At 41.3% G+C, this 25,181-nt stretch overlaps 1 protein-coding gene across 1 annotated transcript; it reads left to right on the top strand.

Annotated features, from left to right (window-relative positions):
* The first annotated feature begins 8,851 nt into the window (after positions 1 to 8,851).
* LOC132462716 (macrophage mannose receptor 1-like) lies at positions 8,852 to 24,947 on the top strand. The gene is made up of 31 exons (XM_060058418.1): positions 8,852 to 9,026; positions 9,511 to 9,867; positions 10,163 to 10,333; positions 10,913 to 11,068; positions 11,316 to 11,426; positions 12,174 to 12,311; positions 12,640 to 12,816; positions 13,112 to 13,266; positions 13,448 to 13,561; positions 14,424 to 14,539; positions 14,651 to 14,799; positions 14,934 to 15,133; positions 15,885 to 16,000; positions 16,345 to 16,417; positions 16,669 to 16,822; positions 17,028 to 17,066; positions 17,830 to 17,993; positions 18,212 to 18,273; positions 18,577 to 18,677; positions 19,067 to 19,209; positions 19,349 to 19,454; positions 19,605 to 19,732; positions 19,820 to 19,861; positions 20,207 to 20,306; positions 20,450 to 20,682; positions 20,936 to 21,098; positions 21,216 to 21,383; positions 22,522 to 22,638; positions 22,804 to 22,965; positions 23,165 to 23,194; positions 23,473 to 24,947. Exons 1-31 carry the CDS (start codon positions 8,963 to 8,965, stop codon positions 23,727 to 23,729), a joined length of 4,266 nt encoding a protein of 1,421 aa, XP_059914401.1. The 5' UTR covers positions 8,852 to 8,962; the 3' UTR covers positions 23,730 to 24,947.
* The last annotated feature ends 234 nt before the right edge of the window (positions 24,948 to 25,181 follow it).

Raw genomic sequence — 25,181 nt, 5'->3', positions numbered from 1 at the left:
TTAACCTCCGACCTTAACAATGCACCAACAAGACACCGGACATAGGCATCACGAAGGTTATACTTGACTTTATAATTCACATGAAATAGATATAAGAGTCTTCCAACAGAGGTCATCAACCGGACTTGAACCCCGGTCTCCAGGGGGTTAGGCAGAGTGCACTCCACTGCACCACTGAGGCGATGACATTACACAAAAATCAATCATCAATGAAGAGGATATACATGACAGTAAAATGTAGGTGTGTATTTCTATTATTTTCCTTATGTTTTTTTTCATGACGACCAATAAAAAACGACAGTGTTTCCCCTTATGTTTTATTTGACAAAGACAACAGTGTTACCCCTTATGTTTTTTTCATGACGACCAATAAAAAACAACAGTGTTACCCCTTATGGTTTTTTTCATGACGACCAATAAAAAACAACAGTGTTACCCCTTATGTTTTTTTTCATGACGACCAATAAAAAACAACAGTGTTACTTATGTCCTTATGTTTTTTTTCATGACAACCAATAAAAACAACAGTGTTACTCCTTATGTTTTATTTGACAAAGACAACAGTATTACCCCTTATGGTTTTTTTCATGACGACCAATAAAAAACAACAGTGTTACCCCTTATGGTTTTTTTCATGACGACCAATAAAAAACAACAGTGTTACCCCTTATGTTTTTTTTCATGATGACCAAAAAAAACGACAGTGTTACCCCTTGTGTTTTTTTTCATGACGACCAAAGTAAAACAACAGTGTTACCCCCTATGTTTTATTTGATGAATATAGACCCTTAGGTTTATTTCATGACAGCCGATAAAAAACGACAGTTACCCCTCATGTTTTTTCCATCTTGACCAAAATAATACGACAGTGCCACCCCTGTCAACGTTTTTGCGGGGATCCAAAATTGAGCTGTTTAAAGTGTTAACCTCCGACCTTAACAATGCACCAACAAGGCACCGGACATAGGCATCACGAAGGTTATACTTGACTTTATAATTCACATGAAATAGATATATGAGTCTTCCAACAGATGACATCAACCGGACTTGAACCCCGGTCTCCAGGGGGTGAGGCAGAGTGCACTCCACTGCACCACTGAGGCGATGACATTACACAATAATCAATCAACAATAAATAGGATATACATGACATTAAAATGTATGTGTGTATTTCTATTATTTTCCTTATGTTTTTTTTCATGACGACCAATAAAAAACGACAGTGTTACCCCTTAGGTTTTATTTGACAAAGACAACAGTGTTACCCCCTATGTTTTTTTCATGACGACCAATAAAAAACAACAGTGTTACCCCTTATGGTTTTTTTCATGACGACCAATAAAAAACAACAGTGTTACCCCTTATGGTTTTTTTCATGACGACCAATAAAAAACAACAGTGTTACCCCTTATGTTTTTTTTCATGACGACCAAAAAAAACGACAGTGTTACCCCTTGTGTTTTTTTTCATGACGACCAAAGTAAAACAACAATGTTACCCCCTATGTTTTATTTGATAAATATAGACCCTTATGTTTATTTCATGACAGCCGATAAAAAACGACAGTTACCCCTCATGTTTTTTCCATGTTGACCAAAAAAAAACGACAGTGCCACCCCTGTCTACGTTTTTGCGGGGATCCAAAATTGAGCTGTTTAAAGTGTTAACCTCCGACCTTAACAATGCACCAACAAGACACCGGACATAGGCATCACGAAGGTTATACTTGACTTTATAATTCACATGAAATAGATATAAGAGTCTTCCAACAGAGGTCATCAACCGGACTTGAACCCCGGTCTCCAGGGGGTTAGGCAGAGTGCACTCCACTGCACCACTGAGGCGATGACATTACACAAAAATCAATCATCAATAAAGAGGATATACATGACAGTAAAATGTATGTGTGTATTTCTATTATTTTCCTTATGTTTTTTTTCATGACGACCAATAAAAAACGACAGTGTTTCCCCTTATGTTTTATTTGACAAAGACAACAGTGTTACCCCTTATGTTTTTTTCATGACGACCAATAAAAAACAACAGTGTTACCCCTTATGGTTTTTTTCATGACGACCAATAAAAAACAACAGTGTTACCCCTTATGTTTTTTTTCATGACGACCAATAAAAAACAACAGTGTTACTTATGTCCTTATGTTTTTTTTCATGACAACCAATAAAAACAACAGTGTTACTCCTTATGTTTTATTTGACAAAGACAACAGTATTACCCCTTATGGTTTTTTTCATGACGACCAATAAAAAACAACAGTGTTACCCCTTATGGTTTTTTTCATGACGACCAATAAAAAACAACAGTGTTACCCCTCATGTTTTTTTTCATGATGACCAAAAAAAACGACAGTGTTACCCCTTGTGTTTTTTTTCATGACGACCAAAGTAAAACAACAGTGTTACCCCCTATGTTTTATTTGATGAATATAGACCCTTAGGTTTATTTCATGACAGCCGATAAAAAACGACAGTTACCCCTCATGTTTTTTCCATCTTGACCAAAAAAATACGACAGTGCCACCCCTGTCTACGTTTTTGCGGGGATCCAAAATTGAGCTGTTTAAAGTGTTAACCTCCGACCTTAACAATGCACCAACAAGACACCGGACATAGGCATCACGAAGGTTATACTTGACTTTATAATTCACATGAAATAGATATAAGAGTCTTCCAACAGAAGACATCAACCGGACTTGAACCCCGGTCTCCAGGGGGTGAGGCAGAGTGCACTCCACTGCACCACTGAGGCGATGACATTACACAATAATCAATCAACAATAAATAGGATATACATGACATTAAAATGTATGTGTGTATTTCTATTATTTTCCTTATGTTTTTTTACATGACGACCAATAAAAAACGACAGTGTTACCCCTTAGGTTTTATTTGACAAAGACAACAGTGTTACCCCCTATGTTTTTTTCATGACGACCAATAAAAAACAACAGTGTTACCCCTTATGGTTTTTTTCATGACGACCAATAAAAAACAACAGTGTTACCCCTAATGTTTTTTTTCATGACGACCAAAAAAAACGACAGTGTTACCCCTTGCGTTTTTTTTCATGACGACCAAAGTAAAACAACAATGTTACCCCCTATGTTTTATTTGATAAATATAGACCCTTATGTTTATTTCATGACAGCCGATAAAAAACGACAGTTACCCCTCATGTTTTTTCCATGTTGACCAAAAAAAAACGACAGTGCCACCCCTGTCTACGTTTTTGCGGGGATCCAAAATTGAGCTGTTTAAAGTGTTAACCTCCGACCTTAACAATGCACCAACAAGACACCGGACATAGGCATCACGAAGGTTATACTTGACTTTATAATTCACATGAGATATAAGAGTCTTCCAACAGAAGACATTAACCGGAATTGAACCCCGGTCTCCAGGGGGTTAGGCAGAGTGCACACCACTGCACCACTGAGGTGATGACATTACACAATAATCAATCATCAATAAAGAGGATATACATGACATTAAAATGTATGTGTGTATTTCTATTATTTTCCTTATGTTTTTTTTCATGACGACCAATAAAAAACGACAGTGTTACCCCTTATGTTTTATTTGACAAAGACAACAGTGTTACCCCTTATGTTTTTTTCATGACGACCAATAAAAAACAACAGTGTTACCCCTTATGGTTTTTTTCATGACAACCAATAAAAAACAACAGTGTTACCCCTTATGTTTTTTTTCATGACGACCAAAAAAAACGACAGTGTTACCCCTTATGTTTTATTTGACAAAGACAACAGTGTTACCCCCTATGTTTTTTTCATGACGACCAATAAAAAACAACAGTGTTACCCCTTATGGTTTTTTTCATGACGACCAATAAAAAACAACAGTGTTACCCCTCATGTTTTTTTTCATGACGACCAAAAAAAACGACAGTGTTACCCCTTGTGTTTTTTTTCATGACGACTAAAGTAAAACAACAGTGTTACCCCCTATGTTTTATTTGATAAATATAGACCCTTATGTTTATTTCATGACAGCCGATAAAAAACGACAGTTACCCCTCATGTTTTTTCCATGTTGACCAAAAAAAAACGACAGTGCCACCCCTGTCTACGTTTTTGCGGGGATCCAAAATTGAGCTGTTTAAAGTGTTAACCTCCGACCTTAACAATGCACCAACAGGACACCGGACATAGGCATCACGAAGGTTATACTTGACTTTATAATTCACATGAAATAGATATAAGAGTCTTCCAACAGAGGTCATCAACCGGACTTGAACCCCGGTCTCCAGGGGGTTAGGCAGAGTGCACTCCACTGCACCACTGAGGCAATGACATTACACAATAATCAATCATCAATAAAGACGACCAATAAAAAACAAGTGTTACCCCTTAGGTTTTTTTTCATGACGACCAATAAAAAACCACAGTGTTACCCCTTATGTTTTTTTTCATGACGACCAGTGCCGCCGCTCCCATTACGCGCACTACGCGGTGCGCGTAGGGCCTCAAGTCCTGAGGGGCCCCCCAAAAAAAAAAAAAATAAAAAAATAAAAAAATCTTACTTGTATACTTCTGGTTTTAAGTTTGTATTTATGGATAACTATTTAATTTAAAAGATTTTGGACATTCCAATACTTGTGTGTACTGTATGTATGTTTTGGCTGTTCTGTGAACTGTGTTTACAAAGTAGATTTAACTTTTGCATTTTAATAAAATGTTAAACTGGCAGAAACCAATTCTTTTTTTCGGGGGGGGGGGGCCCATAAAGGAGTTATGCTTAGGGCCCCAAAATAGCTAGCAGCGGCACTGTGTACACTAACCATAGTTTTTGAATGGGCAGAGACGTAGGACTCTGCCCCAACTTTTCCTACGTAAACTGAGGAAATTAGAGCCTGGGAACCAGGCAAATCTCGCAAACTCAAGTTTCATTTGCTCTGCAGATAAAGTTTGAACTCCCCCCTCCCATACTAAAATGAATCTGCTTGGTAGACCGGCCAATCAAAACTGTTTCTCTACGATGATGCAGCATAAATATGATGATGGTGCAGAGGAGCACCGTAGAGGCCTTTTCAACAACAACAAAGATGTCTGCCGCTGATGTAGAACCGACTGTCGATTCCGATGTCGAGACAGTGTTAAACGCAGGGGCGTAGCCATCACTTCAGAAGTGAGGGGGAAAAATTGTTCAGAGGTCTACTGAGTGATTAATCATCCCCTCGCATTCGCAGTATTTCTACTTGTTCAAAGAGACCCCTGACTTCTGGCAACAGTCCATGCAGAATGGTTGCAGCTTCTCTGCTTGACTGAAAGTCATACTTGGACTTGAACATTGCTAATTGCACTTGAAGAGAAGGTCTGTACACTTCTGGGCATTGCAGCAAAATATCATCATCTGTCACTCCTGTTAAGAGCACTTTTTCAAGTTTCCTGATCATAAGCGGGGCCCATTGTGATACATTGCGGAGCCCATTGTGTGAACCTAATTACAAAGCATATCTGCACAGCCTCTTCTGTTGTTCGTGACTCTTTTCAGTGGGCTCATGAATTGGGAGTTCTGTTTGGCCAGTCAATGAAAATTAAGTCAATTTGCGACAGTAAAAGGAATACAGTAGGAATACAGTAGTAGTAGTGAAATTGTTGTAGAGTTTAACCTCAAAGTCCCTTTTATGCTATCAATATTTTCTCTCAGCCAGTTATAACAGAGACGTTCAAAGGACTTTGGTTATAATTTCTCCTCACCTGCTGTGAAGACCCGCCCTGTTCATTCCTGCTGCTGCTGGACTCTGGTCCACTGTCTCCTCCCTGACCCTGCTCATCTATTGTATGAAGATTAAAAACAATATGTGCAAAACAATAGTGAGCAAGTTCTGTGCAGAAATGTGAGGAGTGGGTTTATTCCTAGGTGGTAGAGTAGCCAAAACTTGTAGCCAAGTAGGAGTGTTGTTACTTTAGAACATGGGTGTCAAACATACGGCCCCGGCCCGCGAGATGATTTGATCAGGCCCGCGACTTGTAGAATATATATTTCTGAGTATGTCAAAAAAAAAAGTACGTCTCTAGCCCATTCCTGTGATGAGCTATGATTTTCTAAAGAAATAACCAAAATGCACACTCCAGCCGCTAGGGGCCAGCCAAAATAAAAATAAAAAGGAAGAAATTCCACACTTGTCCTTGTTTTACCACAATTCAGAAGTTATTAAGTGTGACATCACCATTACCAAAATGTCTTTGTCAAAAAGAAGAAAAGTGGATTCAGAGTGCAGAGTTTTCCAGGAAAAATGGACTGAGAATTATTTATTCACAGAGGTGAATTCAAAAGCAGTGTGCTTGGTATGTAATCACCAAGTTTCAGTGCTCAAAGAATACATTATTCGGCGCCACTATGAGACTCATCATAAAGAAAAATATCACCAATTGAAAGGGCAACTAAGAAAAGAAGAGATAGACTAATTTGTAGCTGGTCTGAAGCAACAGCAGTCTACTTTTACTTTCAGCCTCGAGGTCAGTGCTGCAGCAGTGAAAGCCAGCTACCTTATTGCTCACAAGATAGTGCAAGCATCCAAGCCATTTTCTGATGGTGAGTTCATGAAAACATGCATGCTGAAGGCTGCAGAAGTCGTGTTCCCTGAAAAGCGATCTGCCGTTGCCAACATTAGTCTGTTGAAGAACACTGTCGCAGATAGGGTAACAGAGCTCTCAGGAGACTTGGGCAGCCAAATGAATGACAAAATCAAGTCATTTATTGCTTTTTCGGTTGCAATTGATGAGAGCACTGATATAACAGATATTGCTCAACTGGCCATATTTATTCGGGGTGTTGATGAGACTTTGACAATCACAGAGGAGTTCCTTCATTGGTGCCTATGAAGGACACTACAACAGCGAATGACATATTCAGCTCTCTCGTTGGAGCGCTGGACAAGGTCGGAGTGGACTGGTCCCGTGCCGCCAGCCTGGGTACAGATGGCGCACCATCAATGGTCGAGAGAAAGGCAGGCCTTGCAAAAAATCCTGAGAGAAAGTACAGACCGCAAATGGGGGACAAGTTTTTGGGCATTTCACTGTATTTTGCATCAAGAAGCGTTGTGTAGCAAAACACAAAAAATGGATCATGTTATGATTGTGGTTGTAAAAACTGTACATTTCATCAGAGCGCGAGGTCTGAATCACCGTCAGTTTGACACTTTTCTCAGAGATAATGACATTCAGACTGATCTACCATACCACACTGAAGTACGGTGGTTAAGCCAAGGTGCTGTGCTCAAGCGTTTCCTTGAGGTACGAGAGGATATTGGACAGTTCATGGAGAAAATGGGTAGCCCAGTGAGGGAACTTAAATGTCTGCAGTGGGTGCAGGATCTTGCCTTTATGGTGGATATTACACAGCGACTGAATAATCTTAACAAAATGTTGCAGGGCAGCAGAAAAATAGTCACTCAGTATAATTACAGCATGCGCGTATTTAAATTAAAACTGTCACTCTGGGAGACGCAGCTATCTAGTGGTGTCACCGCCCATTTCCCATGTCTAACCGCTGTGCGTGAGACCGGAAGTAATGCTGATATGGATCAATACAAAGACAAGATAACAGGATCGCTGCAGGAAATAGACTGCAGTGAGAAAAAACAAAGTTAATCAGCAAGTAGGCCTGGGCAAAATTCTTGTGATGCTCTTTCAGAAATGTTGGCACTCTGATGAATACAGATCTTTGAAAATAAGTTCACTCCAGTTTCATGTTAAAGACAATGAATATATTGCAGTATATCATTCTCAGCTTCAGTAGCCTACAAAACAGTTTGACCTGATGTAGCCTAATCTCATTGCTCATGCACTGCAATATCTTTTATGTTTGTTTATTTTATTTATATGTGCACATTTACATTTTTAAGTCAGTATGATAGCTTTCTTCATAGTTTGAGTTTGTTTAGTGTGGTGAGTTGGTTCAGGTGTTCAGATGGAAAAATGCATTCACTCAACTCTATAAAAATAAAGCAGTTGATATTAAATGTGAAATGCATTTTATTTAAATTCCATTGGCCTATCTTTGAATAAATGTGTTGTGATAACATAGATCCTTGTGATCCGTGATTATTTTACTGGTCCGGCCCACTTGAGATCAGATGGGCTGTATGTGGCCCCTGAACCAAAATGAGTTTGACACCCCTGCTTTAGAATAATATAAGTAAAAAAGTATTTTAAAGCCTTTGTTGATAAGGAAAATGTCTTTGCCACACTTCCGACAGGATTTTGTTGCTCAGTGCTGCGTCAACCATTTCGTCGCAATGATTGGTTGTTGGCCTATAGTCCAATTGTGTCAAGTGGCCTTTTGATCTGCGCACGTTGGCGACGCGTTGGTGACACGTTGCTGACGCCCCCTTGGCAATTGAAAATGAGCGGAGGGGTTCCAGACTAATTGCAATGTTTCGGATACATTTTCATATGATGCTTTGTCTATTGCACATTCACACATACTCACACATACTGCATTTGTCTGGAGGCAAGAGAGGAATGCAATATTATATTATTTGTATTACTTTAGGTATCATTATTATTAAAACTTTTTTTATGTTCAACAGCAATAGGCCGTTACACATTCAACAGTGTGTGTGTGTGTGTGTGTGTGTGTGTGTGTGTGTGTGTGTGTGTGTGTGTGTGTGTGTGTGTGTGTGTGTGTGTGTGTGTGTGTGTGTGTGTGTGTGTGTGTGTGTGTGTGTGTGTGCGCGTGTTTGGGTCAGTTTGTCAACTCAGCATTCAGTAAAGGCGGTGAGTATGGCCCCTCCTTTTTGATCTTTTGACAAATGTGGAAATGTCTCTCTGGCAAAAAAATAAAACAGGACGTCACAAAACTCTTAAGATTGTGTCCCACTACAGGGAATGCACACAACTTACGAGTCTGCTGCTGGCAATGCAGGGATAGTGTCTGTGTGTGTCTGTGTGTGAAAGGTTATCAGTGGAATATTAGCCATGAGGATAGCAGCGGTAGCCTTTGTGTTCTTCATCCAAACGTTTCCATGTCTGGCGTCAGACGGTATGTACTTTCCGTATACTTTATTCACTTTTATAAAGCGTAAAAGGCCCAGTTGGCCTAGTGCGTGTGTGTGTTTGTGTGTCTATGTTTCATAGTCATTGGAGACATGTCTAAATGTCTTTGACAATGTATCCAAACCAATGTTTGTTGCTCTAACAGTAACTATAACTACTATATGTCTTTCTTTGGGCCAATTCTGTTCCATGAGGTGAACGAGCTTGGGAGCTATTCTAAGATCCTGAGTGAATTAATTAAACAAAACCTTTTCATCCTCTTTAAAGACATGATCATTTATTTCTCACCATTAAAGACAACAGATAACAATGCAACGCACAAAATTCTTCAACGATCCTTTCGCATTGTGTTTGTTTCCGTGCGATGAAACACCTCCGACTTTTTCCACAGAATTTGAGTACCCCACATACAGTCACTCTGTTTCTGCAACCACCCAAGGAACACGGCCGTCTCTCTCTTGCTTCCACAGACTCCCCCTTCATCCTGGTGGGTAAGAGCAGCGATGATTGCGTGGTGCCAAGAGGCAGGGACTGCTCCCAGATACGCTGGACCTCGGCCAACCGTCTGATGGTCACCGGGCAGAGGAAGTGCCTTGGGGCGCAGGGGATGTCGGTGGGCAGCACCATCAGCCAGTACGACTGCGACGAGAGGAGCAGCCTCCAGAAATGGGTGTGCAGGAACGGAACCCTGCTCGCCCTCAAGGACTCAAAGTATTACATGATGCTGAAGCCCGACAAATCACTGGTTCTCAGCAGCAATATAGGACCGAACAATGAGTTTGTCATCCGGGGCACCGGGGCGGGGGCCTGTCTAAAGACACACAGAGGTACGGTGAGAGTCGAGGAAAGACGGTTGAATGTTTCTTTAGTTGAACTCCTTAGCTTGTTTTTTCGACAAGATGGTTTCAACATGCTTTGTTGTTTTTTGTCGATTGTTTTTATTCTTTGTGAGTTCAAATGGGCTTTACGTGACAGTATTTCACAGAGTTTACAGATTCTATAGGAAGCTCATTTCAAGAACACAAAATTGTTCAACTAAGTTTCGTTCTGCTGTTCTGCTGTTTTATGGTTAATAGTACAAAGAAAAAAAATAACTCGTCCCAAACCTTTGTGTCATTCCAGAGCTTTACACTATTGAAGGGAACGCGTTTGGCAAGATCTGCATGTTTCCCTTCCAATACAAGGACAGATGGTATGATGAATGCACCAAGTATGACTCAAGCATTAACAGGCCCTGGTGTTCAGTTCTAACCAAAGCAGAGAATGAACACTGGGGTTACTGTCCATCCACGGGTAAGCACTCCCTCTGGAAATACCATTCGTTTTTTACTGTAATGACCATCGATATCAGTATCAGATCCAGCAGTCCCAAGTGGCTAAAGAAGAACTGGGGGAATGGGCACAGAGGCTGGGCAAGCAGAAACCAAACAGGGAACCAAAATGAAATATGGGTGGAGCTACGCCTTGTCTGTTTCGTAAAGGGGATATTGCAGAGATATTGATTAATGTGGGTGGATGAAGTTTCGCAAGGGGAATGTAATGGGTATTTCTATAGTGGCCAGTCTACGAATCCTGTTTTCAGGACAGGAGGTTTTCCAACCGGGTAAACAGTACTAGTGCTGGATTGTATACGCGTTAGCTAATCAGGAGGTTAAGATCCCCGCCTCCGGCGACATAATTGGTCGAAATCGATACGAATACATTCTAAAGCCTGATTTGTGAGACTGCTTCAATATAATAATTAAATATTATTATCTATGAATACACTATTATAATTATAAAAAGTATTAATTTGGGCATGAAAAAAATAAGAATCGTATTAATAATTATATATATATATATATTTATATTAAAAAAAAATCTCATCCCCAGCCACAAAGTTCTGGCAGGCCAACATTGTATCAGGAGCTTACTACCAGATCAACATGCAGTCAGCACTGACCTGGGATCAGGCCTTTGCCAGCTGCAAGCAGCAGGGCTCCAGCTTGCTCAGCATCACAGAGCCCAGTGAGCAGGGGATCATCACAGGTACTGTGCTCCCAACACACTACTCACTCTCCGGGGTAGGGTCAAAAGTCTGTGTGTGTGTGTGTGTGTGTGTGTGTGTGTGTGTGTGTGTGTGTGTGTGTGTGTGTGTGTGTGTGTGTGTGTGTGTGTGTGTGTGTGTGTGTGTGTGTGTGTGTGTGTGTGTGTGTGTGTGTGTGTGCGCGCGCGCATGTATTGTCTTTTTGTCCCCCTGCTAATACCATACATGCACCCTATCCTCTGTTTGCAGTCATGCTGGGTAAAGGGCAGAATCGCCTTTGGATGGGTCTCGCCATGGAGCAAGAACACGGCTGGCAGTGGGTGGATGGGAAGCCTTTTCGTTACCTGAGGTGGGACTCTGGTAGGTATGCCTCTCCATCACACCATGTAGCCTAAAGGGACCGCTCACACACAAACGATGGGAAGGGCAGGGACTTAAAACTGCGCTTTAGGAATGTTTTCGGTCTTGGTGTGAAAAGGGAAGTTTAAGAATAACTGCAGTCTCAAACTGTCCTCAAGATTCCTAGCCCAATCAGGGTCCATTGGCAGCTGATTGGCAGCTGTACCCACTTGGTAAACAATGCATGTTAATATAGAATTTGTCTCGTAACAGTATAGTTCAAACTATTTAAATGATCGTTCTGTCTGAATTTTCATTTTATTTTTAAATCAAATTCCAAAATGAGTTGGTTTTGTCCCGTCTCGTCTTGTCATTTAGGTCAGAACTGGCCTTTATTCTTGTTCTGAGATGCACAAACCTTACAGTTCGAACCTTAAATCTAGCTGGCTGGCTGTGTTGGATGTCTGTGTATAGTGCATCAGTTACACCAGCACCACACAAGACTGTGTCTCTCTTCTAAATATGGAGACTGCGAGTGAGATTGAGAGTCACTCTAAGCAACAGGTGGTTTGCGAGGATTGTGTACTCCTGCTTGAACTGTACATGTACACATTGAGAAACACTGATCGTGATGCTGGTGTCAGTGAACAGGATCCAATACCAGGGCATTTTAAAAGCATTTATAATCAGAGATGTAAATTGATGATCTGCTTTTACAAACAACGTGTTTCGGTATGAATAAAGTAATGCATCAACATCTTCTCTCAGGGCATCCAATACAGAATCCTGGATACAATTGTGCCATCATGGACTCAGGAGTGCAGTACTTCTGGCAGACCATGTCCTGTTCCAAAAAACTAGGATACATCTGCCACAAGGCCGCCACCCTACCCATGCAGGCTGAAGGTACCTGGATTAGTTACTACGTGACGATTTGTGTTTCGTTTTTTAGGAGGAATGAGGACTTTTTATCCTAATAACGTTTAAATATATTTTATTAAATTAAAAATACAGGCAGTGCAGGTTTAAATATATAAAAATTCAATCTATTATATTATATTCTGATGCAATTGAATCTAACCTATTTTACAAGTAAGTTACATGTATCCCAAGTATGTCTATTCTCTGCTATTTTGTCCAACTGCGTGAATGTTAAATGTGGGCTTTTGCGAGGGCCAATCTATGTACAGTATACTTAAGTACTCTCTCTCTCTCTCTTCATGTCTGCAAACAGTAGAGGCAGGGTTTTGCCCTAGTCCTTGGATCCCATACAACGGTCACTGCTTCTACCTGAACCGCACCAAAAAGACCTGGCCCGCAGCCCAGACGGAGTGTGCCAAAAGCGGGGGATCCCTGGCCAGCATAGGCAACATAGAGGACAAAAGCTTTGTCATCTCTCAACTTGGATACGGTACGGCACTAGAAGGAACATCCTCATCAGCGCTGTGTGACCAGTAGTTTGTATGTGTGATGGTGGCAAACTTTTAAATGGGAAATTTTCAACTGAATTTCAACATTTAAAAATGTGACATCGTTGGACAAAAGACAGAGGGAATTCGTATTGTGTGTATTCGGATTACAATTACTTTAAAGGGTAGTCAGGTGCATAGAGTAACCGGTTGAGTCGGCGCCGGTGGCCTACTTCTTTTTACCCCATTACCCCAAACTGTCCAGCATTACGTGTCTCATTAACAAAACCTCTGCAGTCGTCACGGATGAACTCTGGATCGGGCTGAACGACAGAAAAATGGAAGGCCTGTTCGACTGGATCGATCACAACACCGTTCTCTTCACTAGCTGGGAGAAAGGATCCCCCAAACCGTCTGGGGCCAACGAGGACTGTGTCCTACTCAGAGGAGAGGTACGCAGCCATTTCAAACTGGCTTCGCGTGTGGCACAGCGTCATTTGCTTTCCACACCACCGCATAAGCTCTATCTTTTTTTGATAAGCCAATAATAGTTCTAAGTGTCGTTATGTCACAAAATGATTGAACAAGAGAGAAAATGTTGCGGGCCTATCACATGTTTCTTCTCTCATGCAGAACGGTAACTGGGCAGATCGCTCCTGCACGGAGAAGCATGGCTATGTCTGCATGAAAATAAGCGGCTCAGAATCCACTGGCGACGAAGTGCCCATGGATTTAGGATGCAAACCTGTAAGTGGAGAGGGATTTCTGATTTGTTGTATATTGTTAAAGGTGCGATATCCGAGAACGTTTGATTTGAAATGTCCTCTAAAACACTCTGTAATGAAGGCTGGTGTAACTTTAAGGCTATAGAGATCGAGGTTTGTTGCCCCAACTCTGCAGCAGTGAGGATTCATCTCTTGCTAAATCTCATGTGACAAGCGCCAGGCCCAATGATATGGGTGGGCGGGGTTTGGAGAGAGAAGGAGGAGGAGGAGCGGAGCAGGTTTATTAGAACGATGTTAGCTTAAAATTTAAAATCTTGCATGCACCTTTAATGCATTAACATATATAGTCTGTTCAATTTAAACTACTGAGTTTTGAGAAATACAGATTATAGATGACAGATTCAATCATTATTTATCAGATATTAAATTTGATTTCAAAGAAATATTAGAAGACCATAATTGCATGATATCAGTAGCTCCAGTAAAAGTTACATATTCAAAAATTTGCTTCACTTTAAAGGAGAAGTTAAATGAGAAGCAGAGCTCATATAATTAATATGATACATACCTCTGCAATATGATATTTTAGAAAACCTATCGTAATGACCTTTTGTCTTCAGAATTTGATTTGTCTTTCCTCAGAGACAAACACACAGATAAACCAGCGTTGTGTTTACCTGTTGCATGATTAATTAACATTGAGCTGAAATATGCCATGCTTTTATCAGATGAGGACAGCCTCATCACAAAATGACAATTCATTAGATATTGATTGAAATGTATTCTTTACAGTACTTTGTTACTAAGATGAATGAGGATGTCTACCGCATACTACATACAACGTGGAACCGTTTGATCACAGCAGGGGTCGTGTTTGTTCGTAGGGCTGGAGAAAGCATGGGTCTTACTGCTACCTGGTGGGCTCAGAGACTAAGACATTTGATGAGGCTAAAGAGGCATGCAAGAGCGGTGACTCTTACATGGCTGACGTTGCCAATGGGTGAGCCATTCAAATCATGAAGCCTGTTGGATAACTACATCATTCATACACATCAACAGAAAACACTGATCGAAACCATTGTATTTATGCCTCTTTTCCGACTGCTGCAAGGGTGGACAATGCTTTCCTGGTCAGCATACTCGGGTTGAGATCGGAGAAATACTTTTGGCTCGGTCTCTCGAACCAGGGAAATATCGATGATTTTGTGTGGATCAACACAAACAATGTGAAGTTCACTCACTGGAATGCTAACATGCCAGGTATGAGGCTATTATTACATATGATAGAGAAAGGAATGTACATTTATAATATTTATTTATTTAAATTTAACATGAATACCAACAGTTTACATTCAAACCCCTCCCCCCCCCGGCCCCTTCTTGTCAAACCCAAGCACACCTGCAGGGTTGCGTTGCCATGAACACAGGCGTGTACGCCGGACTCTGGGACGTCCTGCCCTGCACCAACAAGGAGAAGTACGTGTGCAAGCACCTGGCTGAGGGTGCCGTGCTGACGGCGGCCCCGCCCACCCTCGCCACCCCCAAGTGTGCGGAGAACTGGAAACCGGTGGGAACCCGGCAGATGTGCGCCAAGGTACGGCTTTACGTTCACGTGACCTCACGCTTGTTAGTCTTCTCCGGCGGCGCAGATCTGACCCTGAACGTGCCTCAAGGCGGATTTGGGTACGATTTGCAAAGACAGAAAGAGCAGAAGATTTTAAGACCAAACAAAAGTCCCCTTCTTCCCTGCTCCCTCCGCCCTACATTTCTACGATATTAAGGCAGAGCATCTACCTTCATCCATCTATATTTTCCGAACAACAGATGAAAAGCGATCATTTAGAGAGCTGATTGAAAAGCAGATCTATATAAAACTAGAGCTGTCAGTTAAACGCGTTATTAACGGCGTTAACGCAAACCAATTTTAACAACGTTAATTTTTTTTAACGGGAGATTAACGCAAATTATTATTTAAAAAAAAATATATATATTTATTTTTTTTGGGCTCAAAACAAAGAAGCAGTAGCCTGACTGCTATGTTCAAGGCATATCTTTGTATGTTCATCGTTTAACTGACATCAATGTTTAAAAAAAAAAATATGATTAATCGCGATTAATCGTGAGTTAACTATGGCATCAATGCGATTAATCGTGATTAAATATTTCAAGCGCTTGACAGCCCTAAAACCTATCGCACCTTTAAGACATAGCATTAGCATTCAAACGTTTCAATCAGGAAAAACACTGTAGCCTATTTAATGATAGGATCCCTTTTGACGAAAAGAAAAAATTCAAATCAAATCGGTCTGACTGTTGGTTGGTGATTTCCCTTCTCTGTGTGACAGTTCTTCACGGGACCCCGCTCGGGGGAGAAAACCTGGTTCGAGGCCAGGGACTACTGCAGAGCCATCGGGGGGGATCTGCTGAGCATCCACAATCAGATAGAAATGAAAACTGGAAGGTAATGTAATGACCCAGAATACAGAACACACAACCTAAGGGGACAATCAAGGCCTCAGACAGACAAATACCAGCTCCTCCCCCCCCCCCCCCCCCCCCCCAGAGAAGTCCATGAAACCCCTTGGAGTCCTGTTGTTATTGGGATCCTTGTTATTTTCCGTATCATGCATATACCCTATGCTTATACGAATTAGGTGACTGGCTACTCGGTTATTATTCTCTTCGTAATCGTGGAAAGACGTTAAAAGGAAAAGATCCTGAGCATTGTTGCTGCATATGTATCATGCACATGTGTAATGTTTTGTCCATGTTTGGACATTAAAATAAAAACAATATTTTTTTCAGCCATGGTAAGGCTTGGATCGGCCTGAGCGAGCCCACCCCAGGGAGCGGCTACCAGTGGTCTGACGGCACGCCGGTACGCAGTTCCACTTTTCCACCATCATTTAAATCATGATGTCATCATCTAGAACACTGGATCATGCTATGGTGTTGATTCCCCCCCCCCCCCCCCCCTCTCTCTCTTGTTTGTCTGCTCGACTACAGTGTGTTGTTTTTGATTTAGTTATTTTGTTTTCTATGTTCCTGCCCACATTGTAAAGCATCCTGGAGTCTGAAAGGCGTTATATAAATCAAATGTATCATTGTTATTTTCTTTTGTTTTTTTAGCTGAACTTCTTGCACTGGATGAGTGAGGAGCCAAACAACCAGAACAGCGCAGAGTCCTGCGTGGAGTTCCGGATGTACTACTGGGATGAGGAGGGCTCCTGGAACGACGTGCACTGTGAAACCTACAACGACTGGATGTGTCAAATCCGCGCCGGTACACTCTTTGGTTCTTGATTGGCATTTTTGGTATTGCATTATCATAAAACACAACTTGTGACTTGTTACAAGATAAGAAAGCCGCTTTCGTACTGCTTGAACCCCCAATTCTTAAGAAAGTTTGGGGTTTTGACGTTTTGACTGAACGTTTCCTTTGTTGAGCAGATACTGTTTCTAAATATTCTCTATCTTATAACCAACAGGTATAACTCCAAGACCCCCTCCAAATGATACCACGACAGGTAAAAGGATAATGCATGACATGACATGGATAGATAGATCCGTAAACAATCCAAGTTATTGGTGAGCTATTGCTTAGCCATCAAATATAATATCTAATATTTATGCATAACATTACCCAGTAGAGCCACTTCACAGAGGCGTCGTCATAAGACTCACACAGGTGTCACTCATTGCAATAAATCTGGATTGTCTTCTCTATATATACCACGGCACATGCAGTCAAACAAGTGAAAATATCACACATAACATAAAAGTAGCACACCTGTACATGGAAGCCCTGTACACCAAACAGTTACAGAGGTTATCGAAATCCATTCAAAATGATAGCACCCACCCTTTAAACAGTGCATTTCAGCTGCTTCCCTCTAGACAGAGGCTCAAAGTTCCCAAAAGCAGAAAGAAACGCTAGAGGAACAGTTTTGTTCCTGCAGCCATTATCTATACGAATAAATTGTTGCAGCGCCACTAGTGGTGCATAACTTTGTTGCACTTTCTGATGTACTGAGCACCTCTGGGATTTTTGTCTGCGTGTTTGTCTTGTCTTCTGTATTTTTGTTGTGTCCTTTTTTTTTTATACTGTGTTTGCGTGTGTGTGAACGCCCTTTTCTTGCCCTGCAAACCAAATGTACCCACGGGTATGAATAAAGCAACCTTGACCTTGACCTTGTATTTGCCCTCCGACGGCTCCCTTGTGTAAAGGCTCTATTGGAAGATAGAAAAAAGGCCACCCCTAAATAATATGTACTTCTTCATTTTTTACAGGGTACATCAAACATGAGGATGGCTGGCTGGAGTGGGGTACGAGCCAGTATTATATTAACGACAGGGTGATGGCCATGGAGGACGCCCGAAGCCATTGTAAAAAGGCGCACGGCGATTTAGTGGTCATCAACAGCGAGGCCGAGAACATCTTTCTGTGGAAGATGGTATGCAGTGTTCAATGGTTCAAAACGTCCAGTTCAAGGATAGGCTTTTTGATGATACCGAAATTAATTAACTAATTAATGTGTGTGTGTGTGTGTGTGTGTGTGTGTGTGTGTGTGTGTGTGTGTGTGTGTGTGTGTGTGTGTGTGTGTGTGTGTGTGTGTGTGTGTGTGTGTGTGTGTGTGTGTTTTGGTGTGTGTGTGTATTTATGTGCATGCAGATAGCAAGGACTTATGGATCCTATTATATCGGAATGCTTGTGGATTTCGATCAGACATTTGGGTGAGTATATATAAGATAGGTAACCTGACATTTGATATGCATTGGATTTGATATGATATAAATAAATGTCATCAAAGATATCTGACCTTAGCCATAACTCATGTTCAATGAATTTAATCGCTACCAAATCACTTCAATCAAATTATTTAATTGATATTGAAAATACAAAGTATTTTCAACTTCTTTATTTCTTCTATACCATGGCAATTTCTTTATCTGTTTTCCTTATTAATTTATCTTTACCGGAAATACATTTCAATGATGCAGCAAAAAACACAACTAACTTTTCTTGCACTGTTGAAGGTGGATTGATGGCTCTTCAACAATGTATCAGCGCTGGGACGAGAAACAACCAGATTTTAGGAACAACGACGAGAACTGTGTCATGATGTCTCACCACAGTGGTACGGTCGACTCCAAACACACTTCAGACCCTCACACATCCCTTCAACAGAATCAAACCAATGTAGTCCACCCTTGACAGCGCCCACATACACAAAAACCCTCAAATTCAAACAATAATGTTAAAGGTGACACATTATACCCCCAGATGTGAGTGTGATTAGCCATTACAAGCCATTTAGAAAATCGGCCTAACCACACTCACACATGGTTGTACAATATGTCACCTTTAAAGCACACACTCAACGGAACACGACATTGGCCTGTGAAGTCAAAGATAATACGTTAAAGTACATAAATACATAATAAATAATAAATCATGGTATGTATACATCTGGTCTCCACCATAGTGCCACTGTTGATTTGGCCCTGTGTCGCACTGTGTTTTAAGGGTTCTGGCATGACATCAACTGCGGCCATGAGCATAAATCCATTTGCAAGAGGAGCACCTCGGTGTCCATCAACAGCACCGCCGCTCCCACGGAGACCCCTAAGGGGGGCTGCCCGCTCGACTGGTCCATATTCCAGTCAAAGGTCAGAGGTCACGCTTAACAGCACTCAAAGCAAACTAGTTTGAGGGAAGTAACCCGGAGCCAATGTTTCGGTGAAGGAGTGTTTATGTTTTCCTTCCTGTGTTTAATTCATGTGTGCGGTTGTTGACTTTTTATTTCAGTGTTATAGAATCGTCAATTCACGAAAGGACAAATGGGCCGAAGCTCGGAGACGGTGTAATTCAATGGGGGGAAACCTAGCCTCCATCGTTTCAAGAAGTGATCAAGGTATGCTCCCGATGTCCAGTCACATATTTACACTCTGGTCTGATTGGACTGTTAAAAAAGATGGCCGCTTTTTCAGGTGTGTTAAGAATGTCCTCCAAACCACAAAGGCATGCACAGGCCTACAGTTTGGTGATGCTGTTTTTTTTTCAGCGTTCCTGTTGACGCGCCTGAGTGAAACCGGCTCGGGAGACCTCTGGATCGGTTTGAATTCTTTGGAAAAGGGCGAATTCTTCTGGACAGACGGACGGCCAAGGCGGTACACAAACTGGGGTTTCAACGTAAGTGTAGGCCGCAAAAAGACAATGTGTCTTTTGAATTTCTGTTTGGGAACGAACACGTACACTTAATATTATTCTCCATTTCAGAAATACAAGCGCCCTGGATCTTTCTATAGCTCATGGAGTGATGTAAGTAGTAGAAGTGTCTCAAAGTGAACCCAACTGGCATCCTATAAGCTGTTATAAAGGTTTTACTTGAAAATGAAAAACTGCTATGCTCAAGTAAAGGAAAGATTAAACGCAACTAATCCCATACAAATTTAAGAAAGATAACAGAAATATAACATTAGCAAAGCATGTTGTTGTCTAGTTGTAAGCTACTAGAGTAACAAAGTTGTGCTTGATTCTTGATTATGGAATGAATCATACTATGGATTCGCACATGGATATAATATCAGTGCTTTAAGCTTGTTATGCTGCTTATCGTACAATGCTTACACAGTCTCCTCAACATAACCTTTTGCTCTTCACCAGGAGAGCTGTGTAGTGCTGAGCGGTAATCAGTCCACCTATGGGAGATGGATAGGGCACAACTGCAATGAAACTTTTGGATACGTTTGTCAGCGGAATGTGGGTGAGCTCTCCTTTTGTCCTCGAGCACGCTATGCTGCCTCTGATCTGTGGAAGAACCTGGTCCAACGAGGAGGTTTTCCTCTAAAATAATGTTTTTGAATCGTGTGATGAACTATAATTTTTGCACCACCGCCGCCTTGACAGATTCGCAGTTCCAAAGCCCGACAGGACCTCTGACTCCGATCACCTACGTCAAGATGGCCAACGACTCGGTGAAGATTATCACCCAGAACCTGACGTGGAGCGAAGCCAAGGCGCGCTGCCAGCAGGACGGGGCCTATCTAGCTAGCATTCGGAATGAATGGACGAGGGCCTACATCGAGCTGCAGGCAATCAATCTGAACTCTTCCCTCTGGATCGGTTTGAACAAAGGAGAGGTACCTACCAAGATCTTTTTTTTTTTATAATAATAATATATTATTTTCCAAACGCATACATTAAATAGCTTAGACAATCGCAAAACCTTTTTAATACAATCAATAAAAATGTGATATTAATTTTTTCGGAAGTTACCCAAAATCTAGTTATGGGATAACTTGTCCACTAATGATTCATTTTAGTAGTAGGCCTGGTTTAGCCTTCTCAACGGAATGTGTTTTGGGAGTAATCCAATGCGCTCTGGCTTCGCAGACCGGTGGTTACTTCAGATTCATCAGCGGCTGGCACCTGACCATGGCCAACTGGTCGCCGGGGGAACCAACCGAAAATTCCTGCGTCTACCTCGACGTTGACGGAATGTGGAAGACGGGACTGTGCAACATGACCATGAAAAGCGCATGTTTACAGTCCTCAGGTACTGCAAGCCTGCGATTGGAAAATGTCTGTGTCCCTCTTCCCTATGACATTGTGACTTCCTTATGAAAATCTAACAACAGCAGCATGATGATCGACTCTCCCTATGTACGCATAGACGTTGCCCCCACGGATTCCACCGAATACGTCGGCAGCTGCCCCATTGCCACTCAGGATGAGCGGTCGGCACGCAAGTTTGCCTGGATGCCATTCAAGGCCCACTGCTACGTCTTCATCACAGAGACGGTGGAGTGGGCCAATGCAGCTTCGGATTGTTCACGACATGGTAAGAGAGCCTGGAACATTGATACACCTGTATGCGTCAGGTGCATCAACTCGTCTCGGGAAATCCCATTTCCGTCAGATCAATCTGGCCTCTAGCCTGTTACCTTTTTTTAAATACAAAATAATTAGGACCGATCATTAGTACCGATCATTACGGAATTCGGCAGTCTGCAATAGTAAAAAAAACAATGCTGGCGCCCAAGGAAAGTGTAGAAATCTTTAGGGCAATCAAAGCTGTTTTATCTTTAATTGAGTAAATAACGATGTTAAAAGATCAACAGAAATCTGCACGAGGGATTTCTCAGAGAATATGTTTTTGCTTAACTTCCAACCAGACTTGGCAAGGGCAAAGAGAGCGAAAGCATCCCTTAGGCCTCGTTCAACTGCAAGGGAAGTCGGTCATATGTGACTCAGACCAGATTTGTAACAGTGTGTACAGCACACAAATGGTTTTCTGATCAAATTCAGACTTCGGCCACTTTCATATGTGGTCCTGAATCAGATATAGGCCAGATTTTTTTGTTGTTGAAGACTAACCCGGCGGTGGAAGATGCCAGTGGAGGGGCATTGATAATAGTACTTAATAGTAGTAATTTATTTAAAAGCAGCCTTGCAATCCTTCAGTTTTGAAGGCGAACGGTTTCAGTGAAGCCACTCACGTCACGATCCCACCAATTCGGGTTCGACTCCGCGTCCACACACACTTCTAAACAGAAGTCGCAGCCATTGCTCCTGAAGAATACATCGTTATCATCTGCTCCTGAGTCCGCTGGCTTCCACTGCATGAATTGACTGAATGAATTAAACCGTAAACGATGACTTCAGAGGCCTCCTCGTATACTTCCTTCCCACAGCATGCTGCGTCTTACGACTTTGTTGTTGATGTTTTGCCCATGTGGGGCAGTACGGAGTGTGTTCAGTTCACACTGAAATCTGATATTTGCCACGAATTAAAATGTATGTGAGGGGCTTGGAGTTTTTTGGGTAACATAAGGCCTCCTCTATATTATTTTATCAATTGCTGCCTGGTTAAAGCCAGACTGATATTAATTAGCGTAATGCTGACTTAAAAGCTAACAATATCTGGATAGCCTCTAAGGGAAAATTCAAAAATATGTTTATTCTTATTGATTTTGAAGGTGGCATCCTAGCCAGCATCGAGGATCCTGAAGAACAGACCTTCATCCAAGATCAAGTGGCAATATTGGCCGATGGCCAGAGCTCCTTCTGGATCGGCCTGTACAAGACACATGCAGGTATAGGATTCACCAAAATAGAAATAAAAAGCTCTATGTTTACCCATTTCTATTGCATATTAGGTAGTTCCATTCTTCTGTATTTTTTATTGATTTTATTTGGGGAAACTTTTGGTTCCAATAATATTCTGCAAGTTTTTGCAATCCTTTTTCATTCGTTCACAGGAAAGTGGAATTGGCTGGACAAAACCATCATGGACTACACCAACTGGGATGAGGACAGCCCAGAGGAGTCCAACAGTTATGCAAAGGTCCAGTCGTTAACCGGGAAATGGACGACGGGCCGTAAATGGAACGACAGAGCCTACATCTGCAAAACACCCAAAGGTATGTCCATTCTTTGCTTTTAGAAACGGCAAGTGTGGTAGATTGTAGGTGAAGAATAGTGGTTAGGGTAGTGGTGGTTTGGATTCCCCAATGTCAACAGCTTAACCTTTAATCATCAATTACAAACTGAATGTACTGTGAGTCAATATGGATAAAAAAAAAAGAAATTAAAATTGTGTACTAATTATTTTCTTCACAGTTGCTCTCGTGAATATGATGCCAACGGCTGGTAAGTAGTATTTCTACAAATTTTTCCTAATGGGTTTTGGTTCTGCCATTAATTAAATAATCAATTGCAGAGCTATTGTCCATTTATTGAATTTTTAAATCAGCAATCAATAATTGTTCCTACACAGTGTTTATATGGGCTTTCTCTTTTATTGTTAACACTTTCTTAGCTAGCTACGATCTGCTACTGTTCCTTTATATTTATCATGATCAATTCTGCATTCATATTGATCATATTCTATATTGATCAAATGTGTATTTCTGTTCTTTATCTTGTAGCATCTCGTATGATTCAAAGCAAGCAACGTGCTCACACAAGCCTGGTGGTGGTCGTGATCGTGTGTTTTCTTGCTGGAATGGCGGCCCTAGCAATCTTCATCTTCAAGAAATCTGGACGATCCTTTCCAAAGCCAGCTTTTGAAAACCCCCTCTATTTTAATAGAGAGTGCCCAAAGCCTGACGTGGTAGATACCAATCAACTGATAGAGAACGCAGAGAAAGACGAGGAAGACCAAGCACCAATTATAACGCTGTGATGTCATCACACGAGTCAACATTGTGCTGGTTAACAGCGGACCACTAGGGGGTACTGTGGTTAATCTTTGTACTGTCAGGAAATAGTAAAGAAAAGGCCTCTGAAGAATAAGTCCCGCCTCCGAGGCTCCGGTTCCCTCGGTCAAATGTCTATGGAAAATAACATGGCGTCTTTGAATGATCGTACACAGCGAACTCTGTAGGGGGCGAAGAAGTAAAAGCTGCGTCACGTTTAGTTTCGACTTGGTTCTTGGATTGTCGGTGCCGTTAAAGTATCATTAACAATCATTTACTACTTTGACTTCACCGACATTCCAAAAACCCAGTCGAAACTTAAAGGGGACCTATTATGCTTTTCGACTTTTATGACCTATAAACGTTGTTATAATGATTGATAGTCATGTTTAACCATACACAAGAAACAATGTAGATTTTCGGGAAACTCTTCCTCTCATTTGGGCGCTTTCGGAATTCTCTGTCAACGCTCGGTTTCGTCCTTCTCCGCCCCCTCGCCCCCCTCCTGCCACCCCAACTCCGTTGTGATTGGTTACCTTCCTTGAAGCGCGCGGGCAGATTTGACCAGGCATATGGGGGCGTGGCAGGAGTGCCTCTACTTAGATGATTTCCCGGAAATGTGAACAAGTGAATCGCAAAAGTTGTCCCGAGTGTTTAGCGCTCTGCACAGCCACCCCAGACTGTCAGCAGGGAATACGTCGAAATGCATGTACGTCATTATTTGACACTTTAGTACGGTTAAACATGACTATCAATCATTATAACAACGTTTATAGGTCATAAAAGTCGAATAAGCATAATAGGTCCCCTTTAATGGAAAATGTATAGTTCAAAACGTGACCCAGCTTTTACTTTTTCGCCACCTAGTTTGTTATGTGGGAGGTTTTTTTGCCTCGGAGGCGGGACTTATTCTTCAGAGGTCTATTAGAGTAGGAAGAGAAACCTTGGATCAGTGGATCTGCCATTATGTCAATAAATATATATAAGTATATATTTTACCAAATCTGTATTTGAATGTACAGAATTTCCATTCATTATATCTTTAAGGATAGAGTTTCTTTGTGAATTGTATGCTTGGTCTCTAGAGTAATACTTGTTTATAATTGCTGTTCAATTACTAATTTGAAATAAATATAAATATAATCTTGTATTGTTACATCATACAATGTACTTTTAATTTAATAAAAAATCATACATAAAGAAAAGGAATTTATCCATTATTGCGGCAGCATGTATGTATCTTAATTACTACAATGTTAGTTAATTGTATAGAAGGGTGTAACTAGGCAACAAATACAATTTATAAACAATATAACAAAATATAAAACATTGACATTTATTTTAATGTACAGCGCAATTGGAAAACATAACACAAGAGTATTATCATATAAACAACGAGATTCATCCTACAGAATTGTGCTGAGCATTAATAACTAACA

This window comes from Gadus macrocephalus, chromosome 8 (assembly GCF_031168955.1).
Source record: "Gadus macrocephalus chromosome 8, ASM3116895v1".
NCBI classification, from domain to species: domain Eukaryota; kingdom Metazoa; phylum Chordata; class Actinopteri; order Gadiformes; family Gadidae; genus Gadus; species Gadus macrocephalus.
The sequence above is the reverse complement of the archived record's forward strand: the minus strand, read 5'-3'. Positions and strand labels throughout refer to the sequence as shown.

Bases quoted from the DNA above. Each gene is read 5' to 3' on its own strand.
- LOC132462716 (XM_060058418.1), top strand. From the start codon at position 8,963: ATGAGGATAGCAGCGGTAGCCTTTGTGTTCTTCATCCAAACGTTTCCA. The intron at 9,868-10,162 runs GTACGGTGAGAG...GTGTCATTCCAG, and splicing joins CTGTCTAAAGACACACAGAG to AGCTTTACACTATTGAAGGG. The intron at 21,384-22,521 runs GTAAGAGAGCCT...TTGATTTTGAAG, and splicing joins TTCGGATTGTTCACGACATG to GTGGCATCCTAGCCAGCATC.